The sequence below is a fragment of the Ochotona princeps genome, chromosome 24 (assembly GCF_030435755.1).
Source record: "Ochotona princeps isolate mOchPri1 chromosome 24, mOchPri1.hap1, whole genome shotgun sequence".
NCBI classification, from domain to species: domain Eukaryota; kingdom Metazoa; phylum Chordata; class Mammalia; order Lagomorpha; family Ochotonidae; genus Ochotona; species Ochotona princeps.
The window spans coordinates 14,888,771-14,915,876 of NC_080855.1; the positions used below are offsets into that span (position 1 = coordinate 14,888,771).

Below are 27,106 nucleotides of genomic sequence, written 5' to 3' on the forward strand. Positions count from 1 at the left end.
GCAGAGGTCAGAGTGCCAGCGCGCGGATGCACATGGCCTGTGGAGACCCAGCACCTGTGCACACTGCCTCTGCCTTATCCCTTATCCTGGCCAGGGTAACCAGGAGTTCAAAATCATAGCAAATTAACTGGAAGTACTTTATGATTTTCAAAATCCGCAAGGCATTTTTTTTTTTGCAGAAGTGCACAAATTCAATGAAACTTTTTATAATTGAAATTGTTTCATGTTATTTTTTAGAGGTATGCTCTTCCATGTCATTTTACATGGCAACATGCACATACATTGTAACAGTGAAAATGTTTTAATAGCAAACCTAAGTGGTTCTAAAAATGTGTTCAATTTAAAAATCTATTTAATTTCAATGACTTTTGAACTTTTAAACATTCATTATAATCCAAGTAATTTGTTAGTATTTATTCTTATTAACACAGAAGTACAAAAAGAACTGTTAGATTCTGATCAAAGCTCTCCTACTTCCCAGAAAAGTGAAAGCCCAGAAGTTTGTAGACATAATCAGTCTCATGCAATTTCACAGTCATTACTATAGCTGTAAGAAGCTGTAGCAGACAGCTCACGTCCGTAAGATACAGTCTCATTCATGAAATGACTGGGAATTTCGTATTGAGAGACCATTAGATTAACTTTTATGACTAGAAGACTGGGCTTTGCTTTTCTGAGGCGACTGTGGGGAAGGGAGCTGTCGTTAAAGCATCTAATTTATAACACAAATCACAAGTCTTCAACGCATAGGCACGCTGAACATCGAGGGTGCTTCCAGGGAGCTCGGCGACTGCTTTAATTTCCCCCTTAGGCTCCTGAAAGACTCCAAAATCGCAGTACTTACAGCAGACGACTTTTAATCTAGAAACTACCACAATGCTTTCTTGTGGGTCATTAAATTATGGTTAGCAAATTTCAGCCTTACACTTAAGAAAACTCAGTAATTTCAAATAATTGAGAGAAAATGTATACTGAGATTGATTCTACTTTTCATTATTCTGGTTTATTCTTGTGATTTAATCTTAGAATTTTCTGTTTATGTCATTGGATTGAGATTCAGAGCTTTGATGAGAACAGGGTTCAGCCAACCTTTAGTTACTGACAAAGATTAAACTGGGTATCTTTGTTTCTCTCTTTTTTCTTTTAAACAGAGTATCTTATAGACGTGGCACTTGTCAAGGATACAGCTTCGTAACACTTGCATGCCGCTCTTATAAACACTGAGCGAGGCATTTCTATCAGTTCTCAACATGCTTGTATTATTGTAAATTCCACTAATTTAATGAGTTAGTGGAATTTCCTATAGGGGCACAATTTATTAAACTTTACTTATAAAAGGTACAGTATGTTGTTCTCTTTAAACAACTTACTATGTTTAAGAAGTCATGTTAAAACATGAATTGGCAAGAAATAACTGATAAATCCAGTAAACCAGTGTTATAGCCACATAAAGATATTTAATTGTATACATGCACTAGATAGCAAAAGATGTGGTCCAACTAATTCTTTGCTTTAATACAAACTTGAACATTGTTTTTGTAAATGCCTAATTTAAAGTGGGTAGGGAGAATTTGGAAAAGTCCAAGTAATAAAATGTATTCGGTTACTTGGGAAAGTTAAAAAGCTAATGCAACAATGTTACATACAGATAAGAAAACATTATTTGAAAGCAATTCAATACCGAAAAGGGTTTTCAAATTGAAGATTTTATTAACATGGTACTTGTTTTTGTAACATGTGCACACACACACGCACACTCAGAATGATCTGCCTGGGAAAAAGGACTGAATAAACCTATGGGGAAATGAGAAATAAAAAAATTCCTGTTGGTTTTCATTATTATAGGCAATTATGTCCACATCACTTACAAAGCTATCGCCAAATCTGTCCAAGGAAGCTAAGTTAGGGGGTAGAGGGACCTTGGGGGGAAATTCAACAGTGGCATAGCAGAGCTCTCAATATGAGAAAGCTGACATAATGTGGACTTTTGCTGTGAATTTTCTCTCTGCAAAATATGGGGAGAGGTTTATCAATGGGCAGAAAACAAGAGAAGGCGGTGTGAAGTAGGCTTTTGCAGTCAATTTTTCTCACAGTATTGTGCAGGGTCATCGAAAAACGCTTAGTCTTTTTCTGGAACCAGTTTCAGCACTTTTCCAATTGCAATGGTCTTACCTAGAAATGAAATTAAAAAACAAAAACAAAAGCAACTTTCAGTAGTTAACAACAAATCTTGTAAGATTTTGTTAGTTTAAATCATTACAGTACTTTTTTAGAACGTCAGTTCCCAAGTTTACTGCTAACTCCAAATGATGAGGTACTTGGAGTGAGCGGGTGCATCTGGGGGAACTGGGAGAGAGGATTTTCTATTGAACAGTGAAAAGGAACCAATTAGAGTACATGCCACAAAATGGCTGATGCCAAGAGTCAAATCACCACCACCACCTTCCCTTTCTAGATGCTTCTGAAGTTATAATATCAGCATCTAATGATGGTTGTAAATACTGAAACTCATTGAATTACAGTATAAACAGGTCAGATTCATGTGTAAACTTCAGATTGGGGATCCTTTATACAAAACCCCTAGCATCACAAGTGTTTGGATTTTCAGTTTTTAGAATTTTGGAGCATGTTGAGCAGGCACAGCCTATGTGAGTTGCACATCGCACTGGCAACTCACATAGTTGTGGGTCTCAAGAGTCTCTCAGATTAGGGATGCTCAACCTGTGCCTCTCAGCAAAGCCACTAAAAACCTCCTTCAGTTCTTAAGCAACTGAGAGATGCAGCAATACTTGCAACCACTGACTCATCTTTCCAGAAGTGTTCTATGGAATGAAAGGGTCACAAAACCTTAGGGTCTTAGGAAAAAAACAAAACAAAACAAAAAACCTAAAAACCAAGTTATATTTTAGAATAATTCTGGGTTCCTGCTACCTTACTTTCTTGCCTGCCTCAAAGTAGTACGTTCTGACTGGCAACTACAATTAGCGTGACAACCAACAATAGCTTCACTGTCAACCAGAAGAGCTGACAAGGACCTGGAGAGTGAAGGGAACTGTCTTCCCAGCTGTCAGAAGCTTCACCAGGACTTGGCACGGTTCCTACAGACCACAGGTACACTGTGGGTTTTTGCTGAATGAACTGGCTATTGTGTAATTTAAATGAACCATGAAGTTGTATGTAATTTTGCACAATCTTTAAAAAGTTATTTAAGTTAGAAACATTAATCACCCATAAAGTTAATATCCCGTAAAAGTCATTCTATTATCACACCAAAGAATTTCGTGATTTTAAACAAGGAATGCAACGAATTTGAATAACTGAGGCAGAAATGGCTGCATACAAAGTAATGTGAGTATTATAATACCTCTAAAAGATTAGGCACTCTGCTGTTCAATATATTCAGCTGGTACATCATTACACAATTATTACTCTGACCTGGTGCCAATGTGGAGATACACTATGACTGACCAGTTTGGAAGTTCTTACCCTCATCTCTTAAGGTGAAACGACCCATCTGAGGGAAGTCCTTAAAGGTCTCAAGGCAGATGGTTCCCGCTGTCCGTAAACGAGCGATGCACACTTGATCTTGTTTCACAAAACGCGGTCGAGTCTTACTTTTTTCTCCTGACTTTTTGTCTACCAAGCAGATTAAGGCCTAAAAACAACAGAACAGAAAATCAGAATTATGCCAAATAGAAAACTCTAAGAATGAAAGTGCAAATGGAACACCATCACTGTTACCAGTTAAACTATTAAAGTATCTTAAAACCTACAAATGAATAAATAGTCTTCAAAACTCACCGTTATCTCGACTTCCTCAATACAGGTATGAATATGCAACACCGCATTATAACCTGGGCAGATGATGGATTTGTGCTCTATAATCACTATCTGCCAAATAAACAAAACATTCTCAATTAAAAAAGAAACAGTTTTATTTTATTGAAAAGGCAGAGCAAGCGTGTAGGGGGACAGATGGGAAAGGAGAGAGGGAGGGAGATCTCTGCTGGCTCACTCCACAAATAATCGCAACAGGCAAGGCCAGGCCAGGCTGAACCAGCAGCCTACCACTCCATCCGGGCCTCCCGGGTGGGGGCGGGGACCTGTGGACTCGGAGGTGCACAGCAGCAGATAGCTGACCTAGAAGCAGGGAAGGGAATGTGGGTATCCCCAAAGGCATCTCCACTACTAAGGCTATAACACCTGTCCCCCAAATATTTATTACCAGTATAAAACTACAAACAAAAACAAAAATTCCAAACCAAGTTTCACTCGGTATTCTAAAGTGCCACATAATATCACAAGAATTAGTATTCTACACAATCTCAGTGTGCTAATCAATGTAAGTTACTTCTATGTTTGAAGTGCTAGGTCTTTCTAACTCAGGATGAGCCAGACTGCCTGACCTCAAAGCATGAATTTCAATAGTCTACACCCTAATGATTCTGGCAAGTGCCTGGTCAATTTAAAACACAGTAGTAGGCTTTCTTCTTGTTCACAAGACACTGAAATGTGAATTTACCATTGTTTCACAACACTCATGAATCAATAGAAGTAAACAACTTTATGTACTTGGCATAAAAATCTCTATAGAATTAAAAAATTCCATGACACTAATATTAAATTTGTCATTCTCCTGAGGATGTCAAGTTGCCAGACTACAAGTAATTTCCTGACTGGAAAGTTCTCTTCTCTCAATGGAACACACAAAGTTTGACCCCCAAGGCAACCGTACTCACATCAAAGCAAAAAGACATTTTGTGTAAAGTGTAACTAATGATATTACTGTCATAGATTGACAAAGAGAAATCAACATAGGATCAAAAATAGCAAACAACAATGAATATATCCTACCCAGCAAGCACTTTTGCCACCTTAAAGGAATTTGCATGTGCGAGCTATGTCATAGACCTGATTTGTCAGTGGTTTATACTATTTCAATACCCCTCTACACACTAATGGCGGTAAAATGGCAGCACAGCAATTCTCAGGACAAAAGGCAAGTTCAGCCAGACATGAAAGATCCCCGAAGCCTCTACAGTAATATGTTTACCTGGGCATCAAATGTTCGTCCAGAATGACAAAGGTTATTAGCATCACAAAGGATGAAACCTGGAAGAATCTCTTCCTCTTCAATTCCTTTCAGTCTGATTTTGAGGTTTTCTCCTGGGGCTACAGAATCAGTTTCTACATCATCAGAAAGTATTCCAAGAACTTCCACATTGTGCTTAAAAGAAATGAAGATTGGAGATTTTTTGACACATGCATTGTAAACATTCACTAAACACAACATGACTTGAAGAATTACAAATCACTTTTTCTGTGAAGTGAATCATTAGCCAAATACTTATTTGAGTATCAACTCTCATTACATATGGATGTCATGAATTTAATGGAAACAGTATACTACAAGTAGAAGTTTCAATTTTTTTTAAAGGTTTATTTTGTCAGGACCCAGCGATAGCCTAGTGACTAAAGCCCTTGCCTTGCACGTGCTGCGATCCTACGTGGGCGCCAGTTTGTATCCCAGCTATTCCATTTCCTATCCAGTTCCCTGTTATGGCCTGGGAAAGCAGCAAAGGACTCCATGTGGGAGACCAGGAAGAAGCTCCTGGTTCCTGGCTTCAGACTGGCTCAGCTCTAGCTGTTGTGGCCACTTGAGGAGCGAATCAGCGGATGGAAGATCTTTGTCTTTCCTCTTCTCTGTATATCTGTATATTTTGTCTGAAATGGAGGTTATCGCCCATCCACTGATTTACTCCTCAAAACATTCAGGGTTGGGACAAGATAAAGTCAGGAGTCTGTAACTCCATGTGGATTTCCCACATGGGAAGCAGAAATCATTGGGACCATCATTACTGCTTTCCAGGCATGTTAATGGGAAAGTAGACTGGCAACATGGAATAATGGGATAAGCGTGGCCTGTGTAACTGGGGGGAGGCTTGACTTAGCCCTGCCAGCTGCAGTTACTTGGAAAAGGAGTCAGTACATGTAAGAACTCTTTCTCTAACAAATAATACAAGAAATAAAATTTTTAGGGCCCAGCGGCATGGCCTAGTGGCTAAAGTCCTCACCTTGAACGCGCCGGGATCCCATATGAGCGTCAGTTCTAATCCCGGCAACTCCACTTCCCATCCAGCTCCCTGCTTGTGGCCTGGGAAAGCAGTTGAGGAAGGCCCAAAGCCTTGGGACACTGCACCCACATGGGAGACCCGGAAGAGGTTCCAGGTTCCCGGCTTCGAATTGGCACAGCACCGGCCGTTGCGGCTCACTTGGGGAGTGAATCATCGGACGGAAGATCTTTCTCTCTGTCTCTCCTCCTCTCTGTATATCTGACTTTGTAATAAAAAATTAATAAATCTTAAAAAAACAAAAATAAAATCTTTAAATTGAAAACATTAACTCTGAACTTTTCATCTTGTAAAACCTAAAACTCCATATCCAGTAAGCAACTCCCGAGTGCCCAACATACCAGACATCACCATTCTGTTTCACTATGTTTTTTTTTTTAATTTTCAAGATTTATTTGTTTTCTTCTAAAATATTTATTTACTATTTAATTACACTGGGTTCACTCTCCAAATGGCCTCAATGGCTGGACCTAAGCCAATCCAAAGACAGGATCCCCCAGGCAATACAGGGTCGCAAGGCTTTGGGCCTTTTTGTAAGATGAGGATCTAGCCATTAAGCCCTCATGCCAGCCCCTACTGTGTTTTTCATATGCATATACATCAGTTTCAACATTTTTATGCATCAAAATAATCTTTTAATTCCAGTTTCCATGAACTTTTGGAAACACCCTCATATAACTGAATCATACACTGATTGGTCTGTGATGGTTTATTAATATGATTCCATGACCTCAGGGTCATATAATGTGCCATAATATGCCAAATTTCTTTTATAAGGATAGTATTCACTATGCACATCTATTCATATGCACATCTATTCATCTATCAATGGTCAGCTGCTATCAATAATGCTGCAACAAGCACTGCCAAACCACTATCTGAAAAAGGTGCTACATGCACTGCAGTCTGGTTGAGTCTCAGCTGCTCCACTTCTGAACCTTGCTAAAATGTCTAAGAAAAAAAGCAGAGGGTGGCCCAAGTAATTGGGCCCTGCCGCCAACATGGGAGATCCACAAGGGGTTCCAGGACCACCTCTCTCTAACTATTGCAAATAAACCTCATCTCTCCACATGTCAATACTCTGTTTTCTGTTTAGCTGTTGTTTTTTCCTCATCACAGCTATTTTGCATATGAGGTTCTGTCTCACTGTGGTTTTAATTCTTATTTCCCTAATGGTTGAATCCTCTTCATATTCTTGATCACCATTTATACTTCAGTTCCGTAAGACATCACCGCTGTCTCTAAGTGTCTGCCTCAGCAGGAAGCTGCCATCAAGAATCAAAGCTAGATATCACACTTAGATACACTGATGACCTAACAAATGTTTTTTAGTGGCTAGGCTACCACGCTGGGCCCTTGACTTGATTAAAAAAAATACATATATATATACGTAATATATATATATATTCTCCCATTCCATATGCTGCCCACTCAATATTACAATTTATAAAACATTCATGAGGCAGACATAGCTACCAAACTTGACAGGAAGTCAAAACTGCGAGTCGAAGTTTGAAATCACACCAGAGATTCTAAGGTGAGACACAACTGTCTTAGCCACCAGGCTGAACGTGTAGTCTTGTACCCGATTCAACAAAACAAAATCCTAACTTTTTAAAAAGTTAAGTCATTGAATGGAAGGAAACCACCCCCACACACACACCTTGGAAAACTCTGGCTCCCTGCTAGTCATTAAGATCCAACCTAAACGGGAACCAGCATCTCTGCTCCTTACCTTGTTAGGCATCATCACAAGTTGCTGGCCTTTACAAATGGATCCCGATTCCAGCTTTCCCAGGACCACAGTGCCCATATCCTGTTAAAATGGAGCGGAAAAAAAAATTGAGTTTCAGACTTTGATCGCTAAACTGCTGCAGCTGAACAGCCCAAAGTGAAAATTCGAGGAGCTTATAAAGGAGAATCATTAGCTCAGAGTGGCAGAATGGTTAAGAACAACCATAACCATGGAGGTAACAGGCTGTGATAATTTATGCGATAAGTATATATAAATGCAGGAAGCTAGTAGTAACGAAGCGTTTTATGATTTCCGAAGAAAGCATGCAATGCAGTCTCCATTGGAAGACGGAAACTGTATGAATTCAGGTTCTTTGGATCTTAGTCTGCTTCCTTATATGTGATGCTGGAAGAGTAAGATTTATTCAAGAATCTTAGAATGGATTCAAAGGAGCTATGAGTACTCAAAGAAGACAAAATACAAATTTCTGTTGCAAAACTTATGACCAAATGGAAAATTCAGTTAAAAACAACCAAGTCTACTTTTTTAAAAACATACTTAAGCTCTAATGTTGGTGAGGCTATGATAAAACTAATGCTAACGCTGCTGGTGGTAATTTAAATTAGCACAATATTTTTGGAAGCTAATTATTGGTAGGTATGAACTTGAATGTGAAATTTGGGGGTGGGCCCAGTAGTTTACTGCTAAGAACTGATCACTGCACTTGCAGCCTCCTCCTGTCACTAAGGCTCTTTCTTTCCTAAATAAATCATACTTTGCAAACTTAAAAAAACAAAAAGGTCATTGGATTATTTGGATTATTGGAAAATAGCTGACATAAACTAAACTTATTATGTTCCATCACTAATTCCAGTGATTAAAATAGGCATGTTACATTTTTGGCAAATTGCTTCCTAATTGGAAGCAAAACATGAAACAAAGATTTCACCTCCCATAAAATCAAGTTTAAATTGGAGTACCTTGTACTTATCCACAATCGGCAGTCTGATTGGTCCATCAACTGATCTATTGAAGTTTGGCAAGTTATCCAGATATGGAATAAATGGTAATCCACTGAAAACATAACAATGAAAGTTAATCAGTCAACACAACTAACAAAATCTGAAGAATTTACATGACTATAAATAAAAGTAATTATATTTTTATACTACTGTATTCTCTTCTCATTCAACTGATTTATTATCAATTTCATGGTATTTGTTCCCAAAAAGCTAAAAAGTAATAGGTCAGGATTAGATTCCGCTTAAAGTTGTACTAAGATTTAGAAAATTATTTTACGTAAATAACCCAAATGCAATCAAGTGATCACATTCTGTATTTTTAAGTGTATAGATAATATTTACTTAAAAAACAGAGTTACAGATAGAAGACACAGATCTTCTATCTGCCGGTCCACTCCCTAAAAGGCCACAATAGCTGGAGGTGAGTTATTCTGAAACCATGAGTTCCTTCTAGGTCTCCCATGTGGAGGACCTGGGCCCTTCTCCGAGCTTTCTTGGGCACATTAGCAGGGATTTGAATGGGAAGTTGAACAGCTGGGACACAAACCCTTGGCCATATGGGATGATGGTGCCACAGCCAGTGACTTTACCTGCTATACCTCAGTGCCAGCCACTCTTGTTAGTGCTAAGGTCAATGTCGTCTTTACTAAAACTGAAGGATAAAGAGATACTTACATGTACCAAGGACAGAAATCTGACTGCTCTTTGAGATTTGCTCCAGTCAGCCCCGAACAGGGCATGAAGTGAATGTCCTTCTTGGGATTGAAGCCAACTTTTTTCAAAAATGGCACTAGTTTTTCTTTACATTCTTCGTATCTAGGAATATTTATAAATAACTCAATTATAATGTAAATCAAGTAATTCTAGCTTCATCAGTAGACACACTGAGGTTTCAAAAAGCTTCAGGAAAACGATATATAATAACAAACCCAGCCTTTGTTCTACTAACTTATCTATAAAAACAAGTGTGACATTAAACTTACCTCTCGTTGCTCCAATTTACTGTGGGGTCATCCATCTTATTAATAAGCACAATTAAGTGTTTTACGCCTGCTGTCTTGGCCAACATTGCATGTTCTCTTGTCTGTCCTCCTTTTTCAAATCCAGTTTCAAACTCTCCTTTCCTGGCAGAGATGACCTATTCCAATAAATGAAGCCTTTCACTCTGAGGCACCCCGAGACATACAACTTGTCCTTTCAGTTACATCCAAGTTTTGGCAAGAAAACTGAAGCAAATGAGTCACAATGTATGCACTTTTTAAATGTAACAATTCAAAAGCAGTAAACTTTGTAATGTTTCTTCTACCATAGAACTTCCCAAAATTGGGTATGCATGTTCACTATTATTTATGTGACCTAATGTCAATACACTGTAAAAACTGCCAAGTGATCACAGGATTCAAGCGACAGATGGTTCCTCACTCATTCCTGGTGGGCTGGCATCCACAGACCTAACTTCTGAGACAGTAACAGAAAACAACAAAGGGAGAGAAAGCTGAAACACTACAGAAATGAATTACAAAGATTTCTTGGGCAGATTAGCCTGACGAAAGTGAATAAGGTGACTGTTGTAATTACAGATCACTGCAACCTAAATTCTAGTTAGCAGAAGATAAATTCCAGTGTCAGTGTGGCTATTAACAAATACTCAAATAGATTGTAAATGTCTTCCTTACCAGCACAGCCAAATCAGCTTGAGAGGCACCACCGATCATATTAGGGACAAAACTCTTGTGGCCAGGCGCATCTAGAATCGTGAAATGCTTCTTTTCCGTTTCAAAGTAGGCACGACCCACTTCTACTGTTTTACCTTTGTCTCGTTCTTCCTGATTTGTATCTAGGGCCCAAGACAAGTACCTGAAATAATGTTTAAAATAACAGTCCTATTAAGAACATGAGTGTTTTAAGTATGTTCTTCATTCCAAATGTAAACGATGGCATTCAGTTTTATATCTGCACATGGAAACTAAATCATGAACAGGACAACTAAAAACAAAAATCAATATAAATCTTAGATGATTGTGATTCAACCACTGGAAGCTTTTACATTCATCCACATTGTTATACATTTTATAATCAAAAACTATACAGAAACAAGCTGACAACATTCACAGTAAAGACTAGTGCCAGTGAGTTAGCCAATAATGAGCTCCGTTATGCCGCATGTTTACAATCATCTGGCACAAAGTATGACACAAATAAGCACTTTTTGGAAGAGTATTTCTCCACAGTCAAGTCCACCAACTACTATTACTAAGCAATGATGACTTGCTACAAAATATCATCTCATTATTGCTTTGTTTTGTTAAAACTGTTTATATAGCTCAACCTATGCATAATGCAAAGTGTGGTGGTACAGGGACGTAACCCAATACCAGTGACGCTGGTATCCCATGTGCACAATGGCTCAAGCACTGGCTACTCTTCTTTTCCAGCTCCCTGCTAATGCATCTGGAACAAGAGCAGAGAAGGGTCCCTGCCACCCATGTGGGAGATGTGGATGGAGTTTCAGGTTCTAGGCTTGAGTTTGACCCAACACTGGCTATTGTGGCAAGAGTGAACCAAGCAGATGGAACATTTCTTTCTACCTTGCTCAGTGTTTCTCCGACACTATCTTTCAAATATATACATCTTTTAAAACAAATGTCAGGTTTCCTCCATGTTCTGTTTCATAATCTGTAATTTACTTTTAGTATGTGATTAGTAATTTCTTCCACTTGATACAGAAATGCATTTTCTTTTAAACGATCACTAAATTGATCATAAGACTTGACAAAAATCATATATATGGGCCCAGTGGTAGCTTAGTGGCTGAAGTCCTAGCCTTGCATGCGCCAGAATCCCATAGGCGCACCGGTTCATATTCCGGCTGTTCTACTTCCATTCCAGCTGCCTGCTTGTGGCCTGGGAAGGCAGTCGAGGACAGCTCAAAACCTTGGGACCCTGCTCCTGTGTGAGAGACCCAGCAGAAGCTCCAGCCTCCTGGCTTCAGGTTGGCTCAGCCCAAGCGGACCATTATGGTCACTTAGGGAGCATGGAAGATCTGTCTCCTTCTCTTTGTAAATATGACTTTCCAATAAAAAAAAAAAAAACTTTTAAAAAATCATGTATGTCGGAATGCATCCAACATGGTAGCTAGGACTGTGGTGGCCTGTGGGATCCTATTAAGAAGAGGCTACAGGGTTTGGAGTGGTAGCCTAGCGGCTAAAGTTCTCACCTTGAACGCACTGGGATCCCACATGGGCACCAGTTCTAATCCCGGCTGCCCTGCTTCCCATCCAGCTCCCTGCTTGTGTCCTGGGAAAGCAGCAGAGGACAGCCCAAAGTCTTGGGTTACTGCACCCACGTGGGAGACCTGGAAGAGGCTCCTGGCTCCTGGCTCCGGCTCAGCTCAGCTCAGCTCTAGCCATTGTGGCCGCTTGGGAGTGAATCATCGGATGTAATAGATTCCTCTCCGTCTCTCCTCCTCTGTGTATATCTGACTTTGAATAAAAATGTTTAAAAAGAGACTCCAGAAAGAGGAGGCAAACGACCTCCCTTATCAATCTCACACCAATGGTGCTTTATTTATTTATTTATTTATTATTATTTTTTTTTCAATGGTGCTTTGATCCTGGTACCTCAAACTCCCTGCTTACACATGTGTGACACGAATTGTATATTAAACCTGATAATTGTAACCGATGCCTGAGCTGAACTATATTTGAAGTGTTGCTTTGCTGAATGTATATAAACTGGAATCCTGGAAATAAACTAAGAGAGTACTGTCTCCCCCATTTCTTTTTAATAACACAGAGGAACTCCAGAGAGAGAAAGAAGTTTCTGTATGTCCCCTTTCTAATTGTTCTTGTACTAATTCTACAAGAGCCTGCAGTTTCTCTTGATTTAGGGGCCACTGAGAGTCCGTATCAGTGTACTGGACAACAGGCTCAACTGTCTCAACAGCCCCTACGAAAACCCAGACCCTGACAATGTAGGTTAGCAGATGGAGTAAGTAGCTCAGTAGTTCCTTGCTGACGTTTGCCTAAGCCTTTTCCCCTCTCAATATATACATATGCATGTATGTTTGCCTTAGCAATAAGCCTCTAGTCAGGATACCAGTGTCCCACACCACTGTGCCTGGATTTGATAGAAAATTCTGGCTTCTGATTTCAGTTTCCTGCCCCTGCAGATCCAAGGAAGCAGCAGGGCTGGCTCAGATCCAGATGAGGTTCTTGCCAGCCACATGGGAGACACAGACTGCTTTTCTGGCTCCTGGCTTCAGCTTGGCCCAGCTCAAATCATGTGGGTATTCAGGAGTAGACCGTGGGTGGGCAGCCCCCACCTTCGGCTTTCAAGTAAGTACTATTTTTCAGAGGTAATTTATAGTACCATAAGTTTATTATACCAAGTTTCTCTGTTTTTTTCTTTAGCTTCTCTTTCATATTTCTCGAGCGTCCTTTTATCAACCATTCCAGTCAAATACCTAAAAACATTTAGAGAAAAAAGAACACTTAACTACAGAGTACTCAGTTCTACTAGAGGAATCTTAACCCTACAAAAACAGGTATTATAGGGCCTGTGCTGTGGTGTAACAAGTCAAACCACCATCTGCAGTGCCAGCATCTCATATGGGCACTGATTTGATTCCTGGCTGTTCTACTTCCCACCCAGCTTTGGCCTGGGTAAGCAGCAGATGGCCCAAGTGCTGGGGACTCTGGGAGTCTCTGGCTTCAGCCCAGCCCAGCCCAGCCCAGCCTGGTCCAGCTGCTGCAGCCACAGTGGGAAGCACACTAGAGGATGGAAGATCACTCTGTCTCTCCCTCTATGCTTGCAATTTTTTCAAGTAAACAAAACTTTTTAAAAAAATGTGTTTTATAGTAAATGCATCACTGGTAGATCCCCAAATCTGGAAAAGTTTAATTGGAAAACATGTATTAAGCTCAAATTGGAGTTAAGGGGAAGAAAGAATGACTTTACAGTGTAGTGTTCTGACGGAAGATGGCTTAAACCAAGTAATCATGGCTAGTATCACCAATAATACATAAAACATAATGAATAAGGAAAACATGATTATTAAAATCATGCTGCAGGCATTTGGGGAGTTGGGGCTTGAACCAGCACATGGGAGCTCTCGGTCTCAAAAACAGAAATGTAAAATAAACGTAAAGCTAAGTAATTCAGTATACTAAACCCACTGAACATTACAACTTAGCCTAGGTGTTAAGAACAGTTACCATAGGCCCACAATTGGACAAAAGCTATTTTATTGGGCTAGAGGGGCAGTGAGTTAAGCTGCCATTTGCAAAGGCAACAAACAATATTGAAGCGACAGTTCAAGTTCAGCTGCCCTGCTTCTAATCCAGTGTCTGTGGATACTTCTGCAAACGCAGCTGATGACAGCCCAAACACCTGGGCTTCTGGCTGTAGCCTAACCCAGACTTAACCAATGAGCGGTGGTTTCAGGCCTGAAGTGGGAGATCTTTAAGAAGTTTCTGGCTCCCAGCTTCAGACGGTCCCAGCTCTGGGCATTGTGGCCAGTCGGAGAGTGAACCAGTAGACAGAAGGTTGTCTACCATTCCTTTTCTAATTCTGCCTTTTAGATTAAAAAAAAAAAAAAAAAAAAAAAAAAAAAAAAAAAAAAAAAAAAAAAAAAAAGACACTACAATGTAGCATACTGCAGAGCGTCATGTGTTTACCTTCTTGGCAGCAACCTAGCATCACAAGAGAATATCCTCCTGCCTAAGAAAAGCTCAAATCTCACTTCTAAATGCATTTGGTTTCTGTACCATCTGTATATCCAAAGCAGATTAAACTTCCTTGAAATTTAGGGTTCTGTGTTTATTTTTACAAAAAGACAGTTTTCAGAAACAGAATACTCCATCAGAATCTGACATTGAGTAAAATATGTCAGAAAATACTAACAGTGACCCCAGTGCAAAATGACTTAACATCTTCTTCCTCCTCTCGGAATTCTATTATCAGTTTTCCTTCACTTCTCTCAACCTGATTTTTCTTTTTATAGCTGTGAGAATATTTATAATGTCTTAAATTCATTCAATCAACTCAACTCTTCTTTAACAAAGATGCAGACTTACATTATTTGTCCTCCAATGGTTGACTTCCCAGCATCTGGAAGGAGCAAGTCTAAAGGTTAAACACATAAGCAAGCTCTCGCTATTCAAACACCACTGCAGTTACCATTTACATTATCTAAACTGCAAACCCAACTGAGCTGTGTCAGGAGAGTGGACGCCAAGCCTGGTTGCTGCCTTCAGTCCTGTGAGGCCTCCCTCAGTCAGTCATGACTTGGAAACACTTTACGGAAGAGCTGTGAACTACATCTGCTAGTCTTCTTCCTTTCACTTTTTGCAAACAGGCACAAATTTTTTGATATATTTCAAAAGAGCTCTTGGCATTAAGGCAAGAAAGAAAGGCATGCAATTCTGTATTTTCTTTTAATTTTAGGGATGGCTCAGGATACCAAACTGTTGCCTGTTTTCTTAAACCAGCAATCTGGCTGGTATCTAGAAGGTGCTCCAAATTATTAACCTCTTACTTTACACAAAATTTAAATTACCTCATAACAAATAAACTATCTGAAATTTACACACACCCAAAAAGGCATTTCCAGGGGCTGGTATTGAGGCATATGGAATTGGGATGTCCCTGCAACACTGACAACCCATGTAGGCACCAGTGTGTGTCCCAGTACTTCCTGTGACTGCACCTGGAACAGCAGAGGAAGATGGCCCAAGTATCCGGGCCCCAGCTAGCCATGAGATCTGATGAAACTCCTCGCTCTGGCCTGGCCACTGTGGCCATTTCAGAGAGGGAACCAGTAGATGCAAGGTCTCTCTTTTGCTTTCTATAACTCACCTTTCAAATAAACATGTTTTCTACAAAACAGGCACACTTTCTGGGATATGAATGAACAGGCATTGATGTGTGCGAAACCCTAACCGTGGGCTACCGACCAATGACACATCACTGACGATGACACAGAAGTTTCTCGCCTTCCAGTGTCCACATCATTACCAAACTACAACAAAGTAAAAATCTACCAAGCTAAAGAGAATGCATTTTAGACTGAGTTTTATTTCACTAAATTGCTCCAAATACCTAAGTAAAATGTTCATGCCTGAGAACTTGGGTCATTTCTTTTCATCTTTGCTGTGAGTGCAACTTACCCACATGCCCAATGAACACCACATTCACATGCTCCTTTTTAGGAGCACCCGGAGGTGCCAGCACAGATTTGGGCTTCGGGAGCTCCTCTTCCTCCTCCATCATTTCCTGGGCACTGTCCTCAGGTGGCCTTCCATCCCCCAGGGAGCCACCCCCTGGCTCGGTCTCACTTATCTCTTCTTTGTGTTCCCATGATTCTTCTGGGGACATCTCCGTCTCTCCATTTTCTACTGAATGAATACATTTTCATTTAGTATTCTAGAGAAGATTTTATGATCTAAACTTTAAAATATACACTAACACAATATATGGAACTCTGCATACATAGTTCCATTTCTGGCTGTCCAGTGACACATAAACAAGAAAATCCTTCACAAGAGAAAAGGCTACCAGTTTCCAGGCTGGCTTCAGGGCTGCTGGCAGCCAGGATAGCTCAGACCCTTCCACTCAGAGAGGGCTCCTGGAGCTCCACTGCCATAAAGACAAACAGAAAGTAAACAAGAGAACTAGCCTTCCTGCATGCCTAATCACCCAGTGTCAGGGCTCCACGACAGTGGGGGAGAAGGGACAGCTAAACCATGATAGGAGGCATTTTCCTTTTCCTCTTTAAAAAATGGAGTTTATCAGCTTTAACAATCTCCATGGGATTACAAAACCCTTAAGGAGTAACAGTTAGGAAAAAGTTTTTCAGAAACCAAACAGAACAGATAACAACTATCTGAACTGACTTCAGCATTCATCCACACAGTTCTCATTACAATCACTAAATTCATTAAGGCAGCATTAATATCCAATTGCTTTTTCATATTAACAGCAAAGACCCAATGTGTCTTAAACACAAGGATTGCAATAGCAACACTTACATCTGTACCTTTAATCTTGAGAGTATAATAGTTTCATATGAATGTATTAATATAGTCAGAAATTTTCTTACCAACAGGTTCTGAAAGTTCCATGCTAATAGCTGAATTTGAGCCTAGTGAAAAAGATTGAAACATTTTTTAAAGAAAATATTTAAGAATACATGTTTATAAATTAAGATTTCAAAAAAGTTACATCATAATAAAATTACCTTCACACAATGACTGTTCCTCTTGAGGGGATTCCACAGGTGCTATTGAATAGAAATAAGTTCTATGAAAAACTGAGACATATACATTTTTCTTACTTTTCGTACACAGTAAGATCAAAGTTCAGTAACATACTACAAACTTCAGCAACTCAGGTCAATAGCAACTAACTCAAGGTTTCAAATGAGAAGTATGCTTAACATACTGTGAAAAAAGCTACAAATTCCATGGGCCCGGCACCGTGGCCTAGCAGCTAAAGTCCTCGCCTTCAGCGCCCCAGGATCCCATATGGGCACCGGTTCTAATCCCGGCAGCTCCACTTCCCATCCAGCTCCCTGCTTGTGGCCTGGGAAAGCAGTCGAGGACGGCCCAATGCATTGGGACCCTGCACCCGCGTGGGAGACCCGGAAGAGGTTCCTGGTTCCCGGCTTCGGATCGGCGCGCACCGGTCCGTTGCGGCTCACTTGGGGAGTGAATCATCGGACGGAAGATCTTCCTCTCTGTCTCTCCTCCTCTCAGTATATCCGGCTTTCCAATAATAATAAAATCTTAAAAAAAAAAAAAAAAAAAAAAAGCTACCAATTCCAGCCAGCTGTACGTAAAGCAGCCTCAGTAACGGGCAGGCCTGTCCTCACACTGTCCAACCGCCAGCCTGGCCCAGGTCCAGTGAGTCAAATCCACAGCTCTTCTCTAAATGCGCTCTTGGGATCTCTCTGACCCAGGGAGTCTGTGACTACCACGGACATGTCATAATCATACATGTTCTTAAGATTTCAGAATAAATTCAACTTTATTCCATGAAGATAAAGAATTATTTCTTCAAAGACCCTGAAATAATACAAGCCCTTAAACACCTGCAGAAAAAGTGACTCCAATGACTGGAGTTTATCCTATAACAGAACTTTATGATTAAACAATATCCTGTTCTACAGTTTAGCACATGGCAGATCAACTTGAAACATCTCTGGACAAAACAACACAAGCATACACTGCTACCCAAGACATATCTGTTTTTTTTTTTAAGATTTATTTATTTTTATTGGAAAGTCAGATATACAGAGAGGAGGAGAGACAGAGAGGAAGATCTTCCATCGATGGTTCACTCCCCAAGTGAGCTGCAACGGCCAGTGCTATGCCAATCCAAAGCCAGGAGCCAGGAGCTCCTGGGTCTCCCATGCGGGTACAGGGTCCCAAGGCTTTGGGTCGTCCTCGACTGCTTTCCCAGGCCACAAGCAGGGAGCTGAATGAGAGGTGGAGCTGCCGGGATTAGAACCGGCACCCATATGGGATCCCGGTACGTTCAAGGTGGGGACTTTAGCCGCTAGGCCACGCCGCTGGGCCCTAAATACCTTTCAAATAAAACAAATAAACGCTAAAAAGAAAAGGAGGTGGGTTCTTCATGAAATTAAACAGTACTAATCACAGTGGCAATGCTGGCTGGTATCATTTGTGAACTGATGGGTTTTGAATGAACCAGAAAAATCAGTACTGCAAAATGAGCTTTACATTTCCAACTGAAAGTCACTACCAGAGTACTCTGTCTTCACACAAGAATATCCCCTACTTGCTCATTCTGCTCTGGCCTTGTTGATGGAAACGACCATCCAGATTCTGGGGGTTACTAGTGAGTCTGGGTCTGGACTTATTCCAGACTCGCCATGTGGGTAGCAGGAGCCCAGTGCCTGAGCTCCCTCCCATAGCTGCCCCTTGGAGTCCACACCAGTGGATGCTGAGAGCACGGATGGAACCCCAGGGAGCGCCGCTGTGCTACCTTTACCGTGTGCAAACTACTAAGCTGGATGCTTGCTGCAGACTACAGCAGTATCAAATCACAAGGGCCACGAAGGTTGCTATTACTAGACTAAGCTCTGAAATCAGTGGGTGTTAATCTTGTCCGTTTATACGTGGATATGACACTAGTAAGCTATTCAGCTTTTCCGAGCCATAATTTCTCTAAGTGGGCCAACAGTACTGAACCCTCAAGAGAAAACTAAACTGCTCAGAAATTTATTACTACAAATGCAAGAAAGCCCCAGTAAGAACTGCAAAATCCTTGGCAAGGCAAATGCAGGCCCAGTCTCTCAGATAATACATGCTTGCTGCAATGAGCTTCAGACACACCCTCGCCCCCATCTTTCAACAATAGTGTGGCAAAGAAAGCCCCACACCAGCAGCTGGCCAATGTGGATTTTAGATTCCACCATGTCATTAACACTGGAAGCAGCTTAAGACACTCACTGAGCATCTCCGCGCTTGACCTTTCTGAAAACAAACCGATGGTGTTACGGCCAGCCACTGCAGCCCCGACATTCTATTTACTCAGTCTCCAAAGCAATGCCACTCGTCACTCCGGTGGTTCTCCGCAGTGACTGAAATTCCACCGTGCTTTCCAAACAACCCCAAAAGACAGTCTTATCATTTCTAGCCAATTTACTTTAAAAACAATTTCAGGTGCACTAAAACACCTAGATCATCTCCAAGAGGCCCCCAAACAGCGAAGCATATCTTTCCGCTACCAAAATCAGCCAGAGGAGCTGGGCCCAGAGAGCAGCAGTGACACGCAGAAGTCTGAAGGACAATCCCGCAGGACACCACCAGTCAGTGCCACCTTCCCGCGTACTCAGGGGTTCTGTCAAGTGAACCGGCTGATACTCATCACCTAACTGAAATATGTTTGGAGCTGAGCATCACACTCCCAGGCCAGGCTGCAGAAAGACGCCCGGGGAAATCCTTCCAAATGTTGCTTCTCTCCAAAGTGGGATTATGACAGGCAAGTTTAATTTGCAGCATTGTAACAAGTAGGCTTCCTCAGAACAAAGTGATTTGTGAAGAAACAAAATATATCCATGCCTTGTCAAAACTACTGAAAACAGGGGGAATGGTCCAGAGGCTTGGGCATGAACCAATCAACAAATAAAAAGAAGCCAGAGGCCCTCAGAACAACCAAGAACCTTTAACTAGTGGCAAAATTCCTGCTGTTCAAATACTGTCCAAGAACCTGAATGAGCCACCAAGCTGTAAGAACATGCTCAATGGATACATTAACCAGAATCACCGCTGCTACACTTTGCTGCTGTTTCATACAAAAGAAATCAGTACCACAAAGACGACCAGTTCTCAAATTTATGACAGATAGAAGGGAAACAAAGAAAAGCCAGGGTGTCCAGCACAGTAGACTGGCAGCTAAAGACCTCGCCTTTCATGTGCCACGATCCCATATGGGCCCAGACTCTAATCCTGGCATCCCACTTCCCATCCAGCTCCCTGATTGTGGCCTGGGAAAGCAGTCAAGGTCCCAAAGCCTTAGGACCCTGCACCCAGATGGGAGACCCAGAAGAGGCTCCTGGCTCCTGGCTTTGGATTGGCTCAGCTCCAGCCGTTAAAGCTATTTGGGAAGTGAACCATCGGACGGAAGATCTTCCTCTCTGGCTCTCCTCCTCTCTGTATATCTGACTTCCCAATAATTAAAGTGTCCTGTGGTGTCAAAGAATCAAGCTGCAGCTTGAGCTGCCAATACTCCTCAGCAGAGCCTCTCCACTTCCAAACCAGCTGCTTGCTCATGTGCTGGGAGCCCAAGCACTGTGGACCCTGCGCCCACATGCAAGACCCAGAGTTCCACAAATGTGCCTTTTACCTAGCTCACTCCTGACTGTTGCAGGCATTTCAAACTGATTAGTAACATAAATAATAAAATAACAAAATCTTTTGTTTTTCCAAGATTTCATTTTTTATTTATTTGTATTGGAAAGTCAGATTTACAGAAAGAAAGATGTTCCACCTGCTGGTTCACTCCTCAAGTGGTCACATTGATGGAAGCTATGACAATCCAAAGCCAGCAGCTTCTTCCAGGTCTCCCACGAGGGTGCAGGGTCCCAAGGCTTGGTGCCGTCCTTGACTGTTTTCCCAGGCCATAAGCAGAGCTGGATGGGAGGTGGAGCAGTCGGGAAAAGAACCAGCACCCATGAGATACTGGTGCATGCAAAGCAAGCATTTACCCACAAGGCTACCATGCTGGGCCTGACTTGACTGCTATCTTTTCATCAATTTCAAAAAAATGGAAAAATAAAGAATGAGATAACTATGTACTAACAGCCCTACACAAAATCTGCCCCAGAGGGTTTATTCCTAGTCAATTTCCAACAATTTCAATGGCTACTCAACCTGGCACAGCAGTAGTTGGTACAGGCAGCTGTTCCACAAATTGCACTCTCAGGACATTCACACAGGTAAAACTATAAAACACGAACCACATCTAATAATCAGCAAACAAAGGAACAAAAGGACATGCAACTAAAGGCACTGACATTCTTTTTATTGTAACACTGCTCTTTCTACTATATTCCATTTATTAGCCCACTGAAACCTAGAAACACCTGCATGTTAAACTGTGCCATTTTGGTTACCACCATGAACCTCACTTCAACAGTGTTCTCACAGGGCCTGGTGGAGCACTAGGTTAGGCCTTCATCCACAAAGCCAGCATAGCATATGGGCACTGGTTCAAGTCTTGGCCGCTCTGCTTCCCCAATTTCCTGCTAATGCACCTGGGAAAGCAGCGGAAGATGGCCCAGGTTCTTGGGCCTCTGCATCCTCGTGGGAGACTCCAAGAAAGTTCTGGGTCCTTGCTTCAGTCCCGGTCCAGCCCTGACCACTGCAAACACTTTTCAAGAGAACCAGCAGGCCTGGTGTGGTAATCCTAGTGACTGAAGTCCTTGCCTTTCACATGCTGGGATCCCATATGGGTTCCTGCGCCGGCTGCTCTACTTCCCATCCAGCTCCCTGCCTGTGGCCTGGGAAAGCAGCAGAGGACAGCCCAAAGCCTTGGGACCCTGCACCTGTGCAGGAAACACAAGAAGAAGCTCTTGTCTTTGGATTGGCTCAGCTCCAGCTGTTGCAGACCCTTGGGGAGTGAACCAGTGGACAAAAGATCTTTGTCCTTCCTTTTCTCTGTAAATCTGACTTTTCAATAAAAATTGAGAGACAGAGAACCAGAAAATGCAAAGATTCGCTCTTCTAACCTCTCTATAACCTTGCCTTTCAGGGGAAAAAACAATGTTCCCAGGTTGTCTTCAGTAACTTCGAGAGAACATAATAACAAAACCAAAGGGGCTGGCGTGGCAGCTCATCAAGCTAATACTTCACCAACACGCACTGTCTCCCCATACAGACACCAGGTTTGTATCCCGGCTGCTCCATTTCCCATCCAGCTCCCTGCTTGTGGCCTGGGAAAGCAATAGAGGATAGTGCAAGGCCTTGAGACCCTGTATCCATGTGGGAGACCCGGAAGAAGTTCCTGGTTCCTGGCTTCAGATTGGCTCAGCTCCAGCTGTTGCAGCCATTTGGAGTGAACCACTGGATGGAAGATCTTTATCTCTCCTTCTCTCTGTAAATTTGCCTTTCCAATAAAGATAAATCTAAAACAAGAAACATCCAAGTGCCATTCTGGACAAGAGACCCACCACCATCCACTTCTTGGACCCCTCTCCTCTCCGTCCAAGTGTAGAGGGTGGCTGCTTGCCCTTGTAAACACACAAATCACAGTGCTTCCAAATGCAAACTCCACACAGACTCTGACAATACGGAGACAACGCCACCTCTTAGGGAAACTGAGGGTGAGAAGGTGTGAAGAAAAACAAAACACAAAACCATTATTTTAGAATCTCTGGTTACTGTAAAATTCCAAGAACCATGACGAGCACCGTGGCGCAGCACGGTAGGCTGTAGGCTCAGCATCCTTTATCAGAAGGCGAGTTTGAGTCCTGGCTGCTCTGGCTCTGACCCAGCACCTGAGAAGAAGCAAGCAAAGGTCCAAATACTTGGGGCCCTCCAATCCCTGTGGGAAACCAGGATGGAATTCCTGGCTTTGCCCAGGTCGAGACCTAGCTATAGCAGGCACTTGGGAAATGAAAAAGCAGACAAAAGACTTCTCTTCCCTTCTCTACTACTGCTACTCAAATACAAAAATACATCTTAAAAACAGTAAAAAAAAAAAAAAAGAAAAGAAAAGAAAAAAAAAGGGGGACGAGCATGATGGCTCAACTGGCTAGCTTCCACCTTGCAGTGCCAGCATCCCATATGAGCACTGGTGCATGTCTCAGCTGCTCCACTTCCCGTCCGGCTCCCTGCCTGTGGCCTGAGAAAGCAGTCGAGGACAGCCCAACAAAGTCTTGGGACCCTGCACCTGCATGGGTGATACAGAAGCTCCTGGCTTCAAATCGGCTCAGCTCCAGCCGTTGTAATCATTTAGGGGAGTGAACTACCAGATGAAGATCTTCTCTCGGTCTCTCCTCTCCGTAAATATGTCTTTCCAATAAAAATAATTTTTTAAAAAAGGAACATGTTTTAAAAAATGGAAAAATTGAGAAATTCATACAAATAAAATAGATCCAGAGAAAAAAGGAAAAAAAAGTACATTTTGTCAGAGAAAGGCTTGTTTTATTACATGTCAAGCTTTGTCTTCCAGTTTCCCTAATTTTTGGGCTCCTATTTTAATGAGCTTCACTTGAACAAATTACTTGGTCCTGTACAGAAATTGCACGTAAAAGAATTATACTTAATTATACTTAAATGGGTTCTACCCCATCATTCTTTGGGAAATCTACATTCTCAAACTGTCACAGATCCATGGCCAGCATCAGCGCCCCGGTTCCAACCCACCCTGGCCACCCCAGACAGCACAACCACCGCCTCCCAGGAAGGGCAAGCAACACCTGCTACAACAGCATCTTCTGGCACTGGGTCACCAAGGCCATGCTCCATTTCACAAAAAGGAAAAACAAACAGGCCAGCCAGTCTCCAGGAGCAGTGCGACAGGCACTCTTCCCAGACAGGCACACTCTAAACACCATGCTGGAGTTCTGACTGCTGGGCTCCTTGGCAGCTGCCTGGCTAACTAGCTTTAACTGCCCAACTTTAGCCCCCGCTTCCCAGAAGAGGCAAGCCCGGCACGGCACCAGTGAAGTCTCACTAACTCCGACTTCTTTGTAAACTCAGTCCTGATCTCCAACTCTCCCCGTGCTTTTTCCAAGCATCACTCTCTGAGGACGGCATTTCTGTGGACCTCAGTTGTCTGAAGCAGGCACTCTAACAGTCCCACACACCCTGGGCCCTCAGAAGATCTGGTCTTTTCCAGACATCCTCTACGTGACATTTTGTAAGAGTAACTAACCAGCAAACTCAGCAACACCAAAACAGATCTCTGATTATTAACAAAACAAAACCAAAAAAGCGATCCTAAGGAAGTTTTTTAGCAACAGGCAGTCCCCTACACATTTTTGTATCTTCAGCTTCTAGCAGTGCCAGTGAGAAAAGGATTTTATGTAACAGTATAAATGATCCGATATCGGGAAGTGGGAAGAAGTTCTGTGTAAGTGTTCCCGTTAGTAACCATTCCGGAGCATGGCTCCACGGATGGCTGGCCCTGGTGACCTGCTGACGGCTGGGCTGCCTGTAAACAGAGTCCCAAGTCTAGTCAGACTGGCTACAGACAGGGCCAGCAGGAAAGAACCTGGCCACATCAATGGAGTCTGCAAGGTTGAGAACAGGGAACAGGCCCTTTTAGGGGCCAGTGACTGAAGTAGTTCTAAGCACTTGCTGTAACAAAAGAAACACACGCTAAGCTTCCTTGTTGGAAAGGAAAATGCCAGCCGCCCACACAGCACAAGAAATACCAGTCAATAAAAGAACCAAATCCAAGCTCTGTGCTCACAAGTGTATTTCACCCAACCAGAGCTGTCTGCCAGGGCTGCAACGACACAGTGCACTGCAGAGCCTCAGGAACCAGCCCCTTCGTGGCTCTAGAAGGGCCATCGGGACAGCTGCTAAAGGCAGCGCGCGGTGGGGAGCCTCATTCACTCCATCTGACATTCCCACACCACCGGTCCCTGACAGCAGGCCACCTACCCACCCGAAGACTCTAAACACGGGCAGATTATTCTATAGCCCAAGCTCCTCTACAAGCTACGCTCCAAGGCCTGGGACAGGCAGTGCATTCTAACAAATGCCCAAGGGCTCCTGGACCAGACTGCTCAAACACGCGCAGAAAGGGAGCTAGACCACCTGAATCAAGTCCACGAGCCTTAAGACCACGAACACTCTCAAATATGTCACCGATCAGGAGAAAACACCTGGATCCCCACTCAAGGAAAAAAAAAAAAAAGAGCACATCAACGTGGTTTCCCACGGACCCTGAATACCAAGGGCTCTGTGCTGTTCGGAGACCTTCTGAGCCCCCTCGGAGCACACGCCACGCTGCTATGGATGGACATGTCTGAATGAGGGAACCAAGTTTCGGGGCCCTGGCGAGGCTGCAGTGCACGCTGGGACTGGGGCCACAGACATTTCAGTCGTAATTACAGCTCGAGCGGCTGGGCCTAGTCTAACGCCAGCACCCTGGGATCCCGGAGCCTCGTGGCCCCCGCTCCGTCCCATATGGCTCCCGGAGGGTGTGGGGAGCCAGGGCAGGGCTCGGCCCAGGGCCGCCCCACCCAAGCCGGCCGGCGCCGCGCTGCTGTCAGCGCCCCACGTGCCGCCGCGGGTCTCCCCAAAGCCGCCCCACAGCCCCGGGTGGGCTCCGCCGGCTGCCCCCGCCCTCCAGGGCCCGGCTGCCCCCGCCACCCACCCACCCACCTTCCCGCGGCCCCCAGGACCGCCCCGCCGCGTGCTCCGGACCCCACTTCTTTTTTTTACCCGAAGGGCCTCCCGCGACGCCCCCGGCTCCGGGGTTGTTGGCCGGGGCTGGCGGCGGCTGCGCCGGGCCCCGCAGGAAGGACGGGACGAACTCGGCGGCGTGGACGTTGGGCACGAAGGGTTTGGCGTTGACGTTGAGTTGCCGGCTGAAGGCCGCGCTGAGGTGGTCACGCTGGGCCTCGGCCGCCGCCGCCGCCAGGGAGCCGCCGCCGCACGGCCCGGGCCCCGGGGCTTCCATGTCCGCCTGGTCCCAGCAGTCGGGCGCCGAGTCGCTGCTACCGCTGCTGCTCCCGCCGCCGCCGCCACCGCCGCCGCCGCTGCCCGGATCCATGATCGGGGGGGCCGTGTGTGTGGCGGAGAGAGGGCGGGAAATGGAGGCGGGGGCGACTGCCCGGGGAGGAGCAGGTCGCGCTGAAGCCGGGAAAGACGGCGAGGGACCACGACCAGGAGCTAACCACACAATGCCCGGCGTCGCCGCGGCCGCAGTTCCAGTCCCGACTCGGCACTCACGACGACGACGGCGGCGGCGGCGGCTGCTCAACCCTCCGCGTGTGTGCGAGCCGATCTCCTCCCACCCAACACCAACCACCTCCGACTGCCTCTTCGCCAACCTCACGCCCGGCGCGGACTGACCCTTCGCCGCCACCCGTATCGCCGCCTAGGTAGTTCTCGGGTCTGGCCGTCTCCGTTTATGGCTATGGAGCGCGGCCGACAAGGGAACTACAACATCCGGCAGGCCCCGCGCGACCTCGCTGCGGTTTGCCCGGGGACCGACGGGAGACGGAGTTCAGGTGGCCGGGTGCAACCGGAAGCGGCACCGGCTCCCGGCAGCCAGCGCGAGGGGGCGGAGGTCGGCTGGCCTCTGGGCCTCTCCACCTGTCACTGTCCGGTGGTCGGGGCCGGCCATGGCGCCTCTCCGGCCATGGGCAGGGGGTCGAGCGAGAGCCTTCTAGTCCTTGGAGGAGTTTCCTGCGGCCTGTCAGGGACAGCATGCGTGAAAACGGACACCAGAACCAGCGAAGGGCGGGCGGGTGCAAATCGCTCTGGAAGATTCCTCCCCTCCTTTCATGGCTCGCCTTTTTGAGCCTGGGAGTCTCCCTACCTTGTTCTCTTGCCACCTTCTCTCTCCCCAACCCCGACCCCGCTCGCGCCCTGTATTTCAAAGCCGACGCGAAGCGTCTTTCCTTTGATGTGTAGAAGAGACAATAAAATTTTTGAAGCCGCGACGTGGCTCCCACAGGGCAGGGACCCAGGCTGTTCCGGGCAGGAGGGTTTGGGAACTGGAAACGAGTG

At 44.1% G+C, this 27,106-nt stretch overlaps 1 protein-coding gene across 2 annotated transcripts; it reads right to left on the reverse strand.

The window, feature by feature from the left end:
* Window positions 1-1,153: 1,153 nt before the first annotated feature.
* Window positions 1,154-26,562, reverse strand: GSPT1 (G1 to S phase transition 1). 2 transcript variants are annotated; one of them, XM_004586765.3, is made up of 15 exons: window positions 25,814-26,562; window positions 17,128-17,169; window positions 16,990-17,031; window positions 16,058-16,282; window positions 14,966-14,999; window positions 13,276-13,353; window positions 10,565-10,745; window positions 9,872-10,026; window positions 9,564-9,704; window positions 8,847-8,940; window positions 7,867-7,947; window positions 5,054-5,227; window positions 3,802-3,891; window positions 3,487-3,655; window positions 1,154-2,172 (listed from the first exon to the last, which is right to left on the reverse strand). In XM_004586765.3, exons 1-15 carry the CDS (start codon window positions 26,142-26,144, stop codon window positions 2,120-2,122), a joined length of 1,890 nt encoding a protein of 629 aa, XP_004586822.2. In that variant the 5' UTR covers window positions 26,145-26,562; the 3' UTR covers window positions 1,154-2,119. The 2 variants fall into 2 exon arrangements, with proteins under 2 accessions (XP_004586822.2, XP_004586821.2); XM_004586764.4 differs by having other exon boundaries at window positions 16,058-16,285; window positions 25,814-26,560.
* Window positions 26,563-27,106: the final 544 nt, after the last annotated feature.

Excerpts from the sequence above, each read along its gene's own strand:
- GSPT1 (XM_004586764.4), bottom strand. The coding sequence starts at position 26,144 with ATGGATCCGGGCAGCGGCGGCGGCGGTGGCGGCGGCGGCGGGAGCAGC. Across the intron at positions 10,027-10,564 it reads AAGCTGATTTGGCTGTGCTG|GTCATCTCTGCCAGGAAAGG; the intron begins GTAAGGAAGACA and ends TTATTGGAATAG. Across the intron at positions 3,892-5,053 it reads GACGAACATTTGATGCCCAG|ATAGTGATTATAGAGCACAA; the intron begins GTAAACATATTA and ends TTTATTTGGCAG.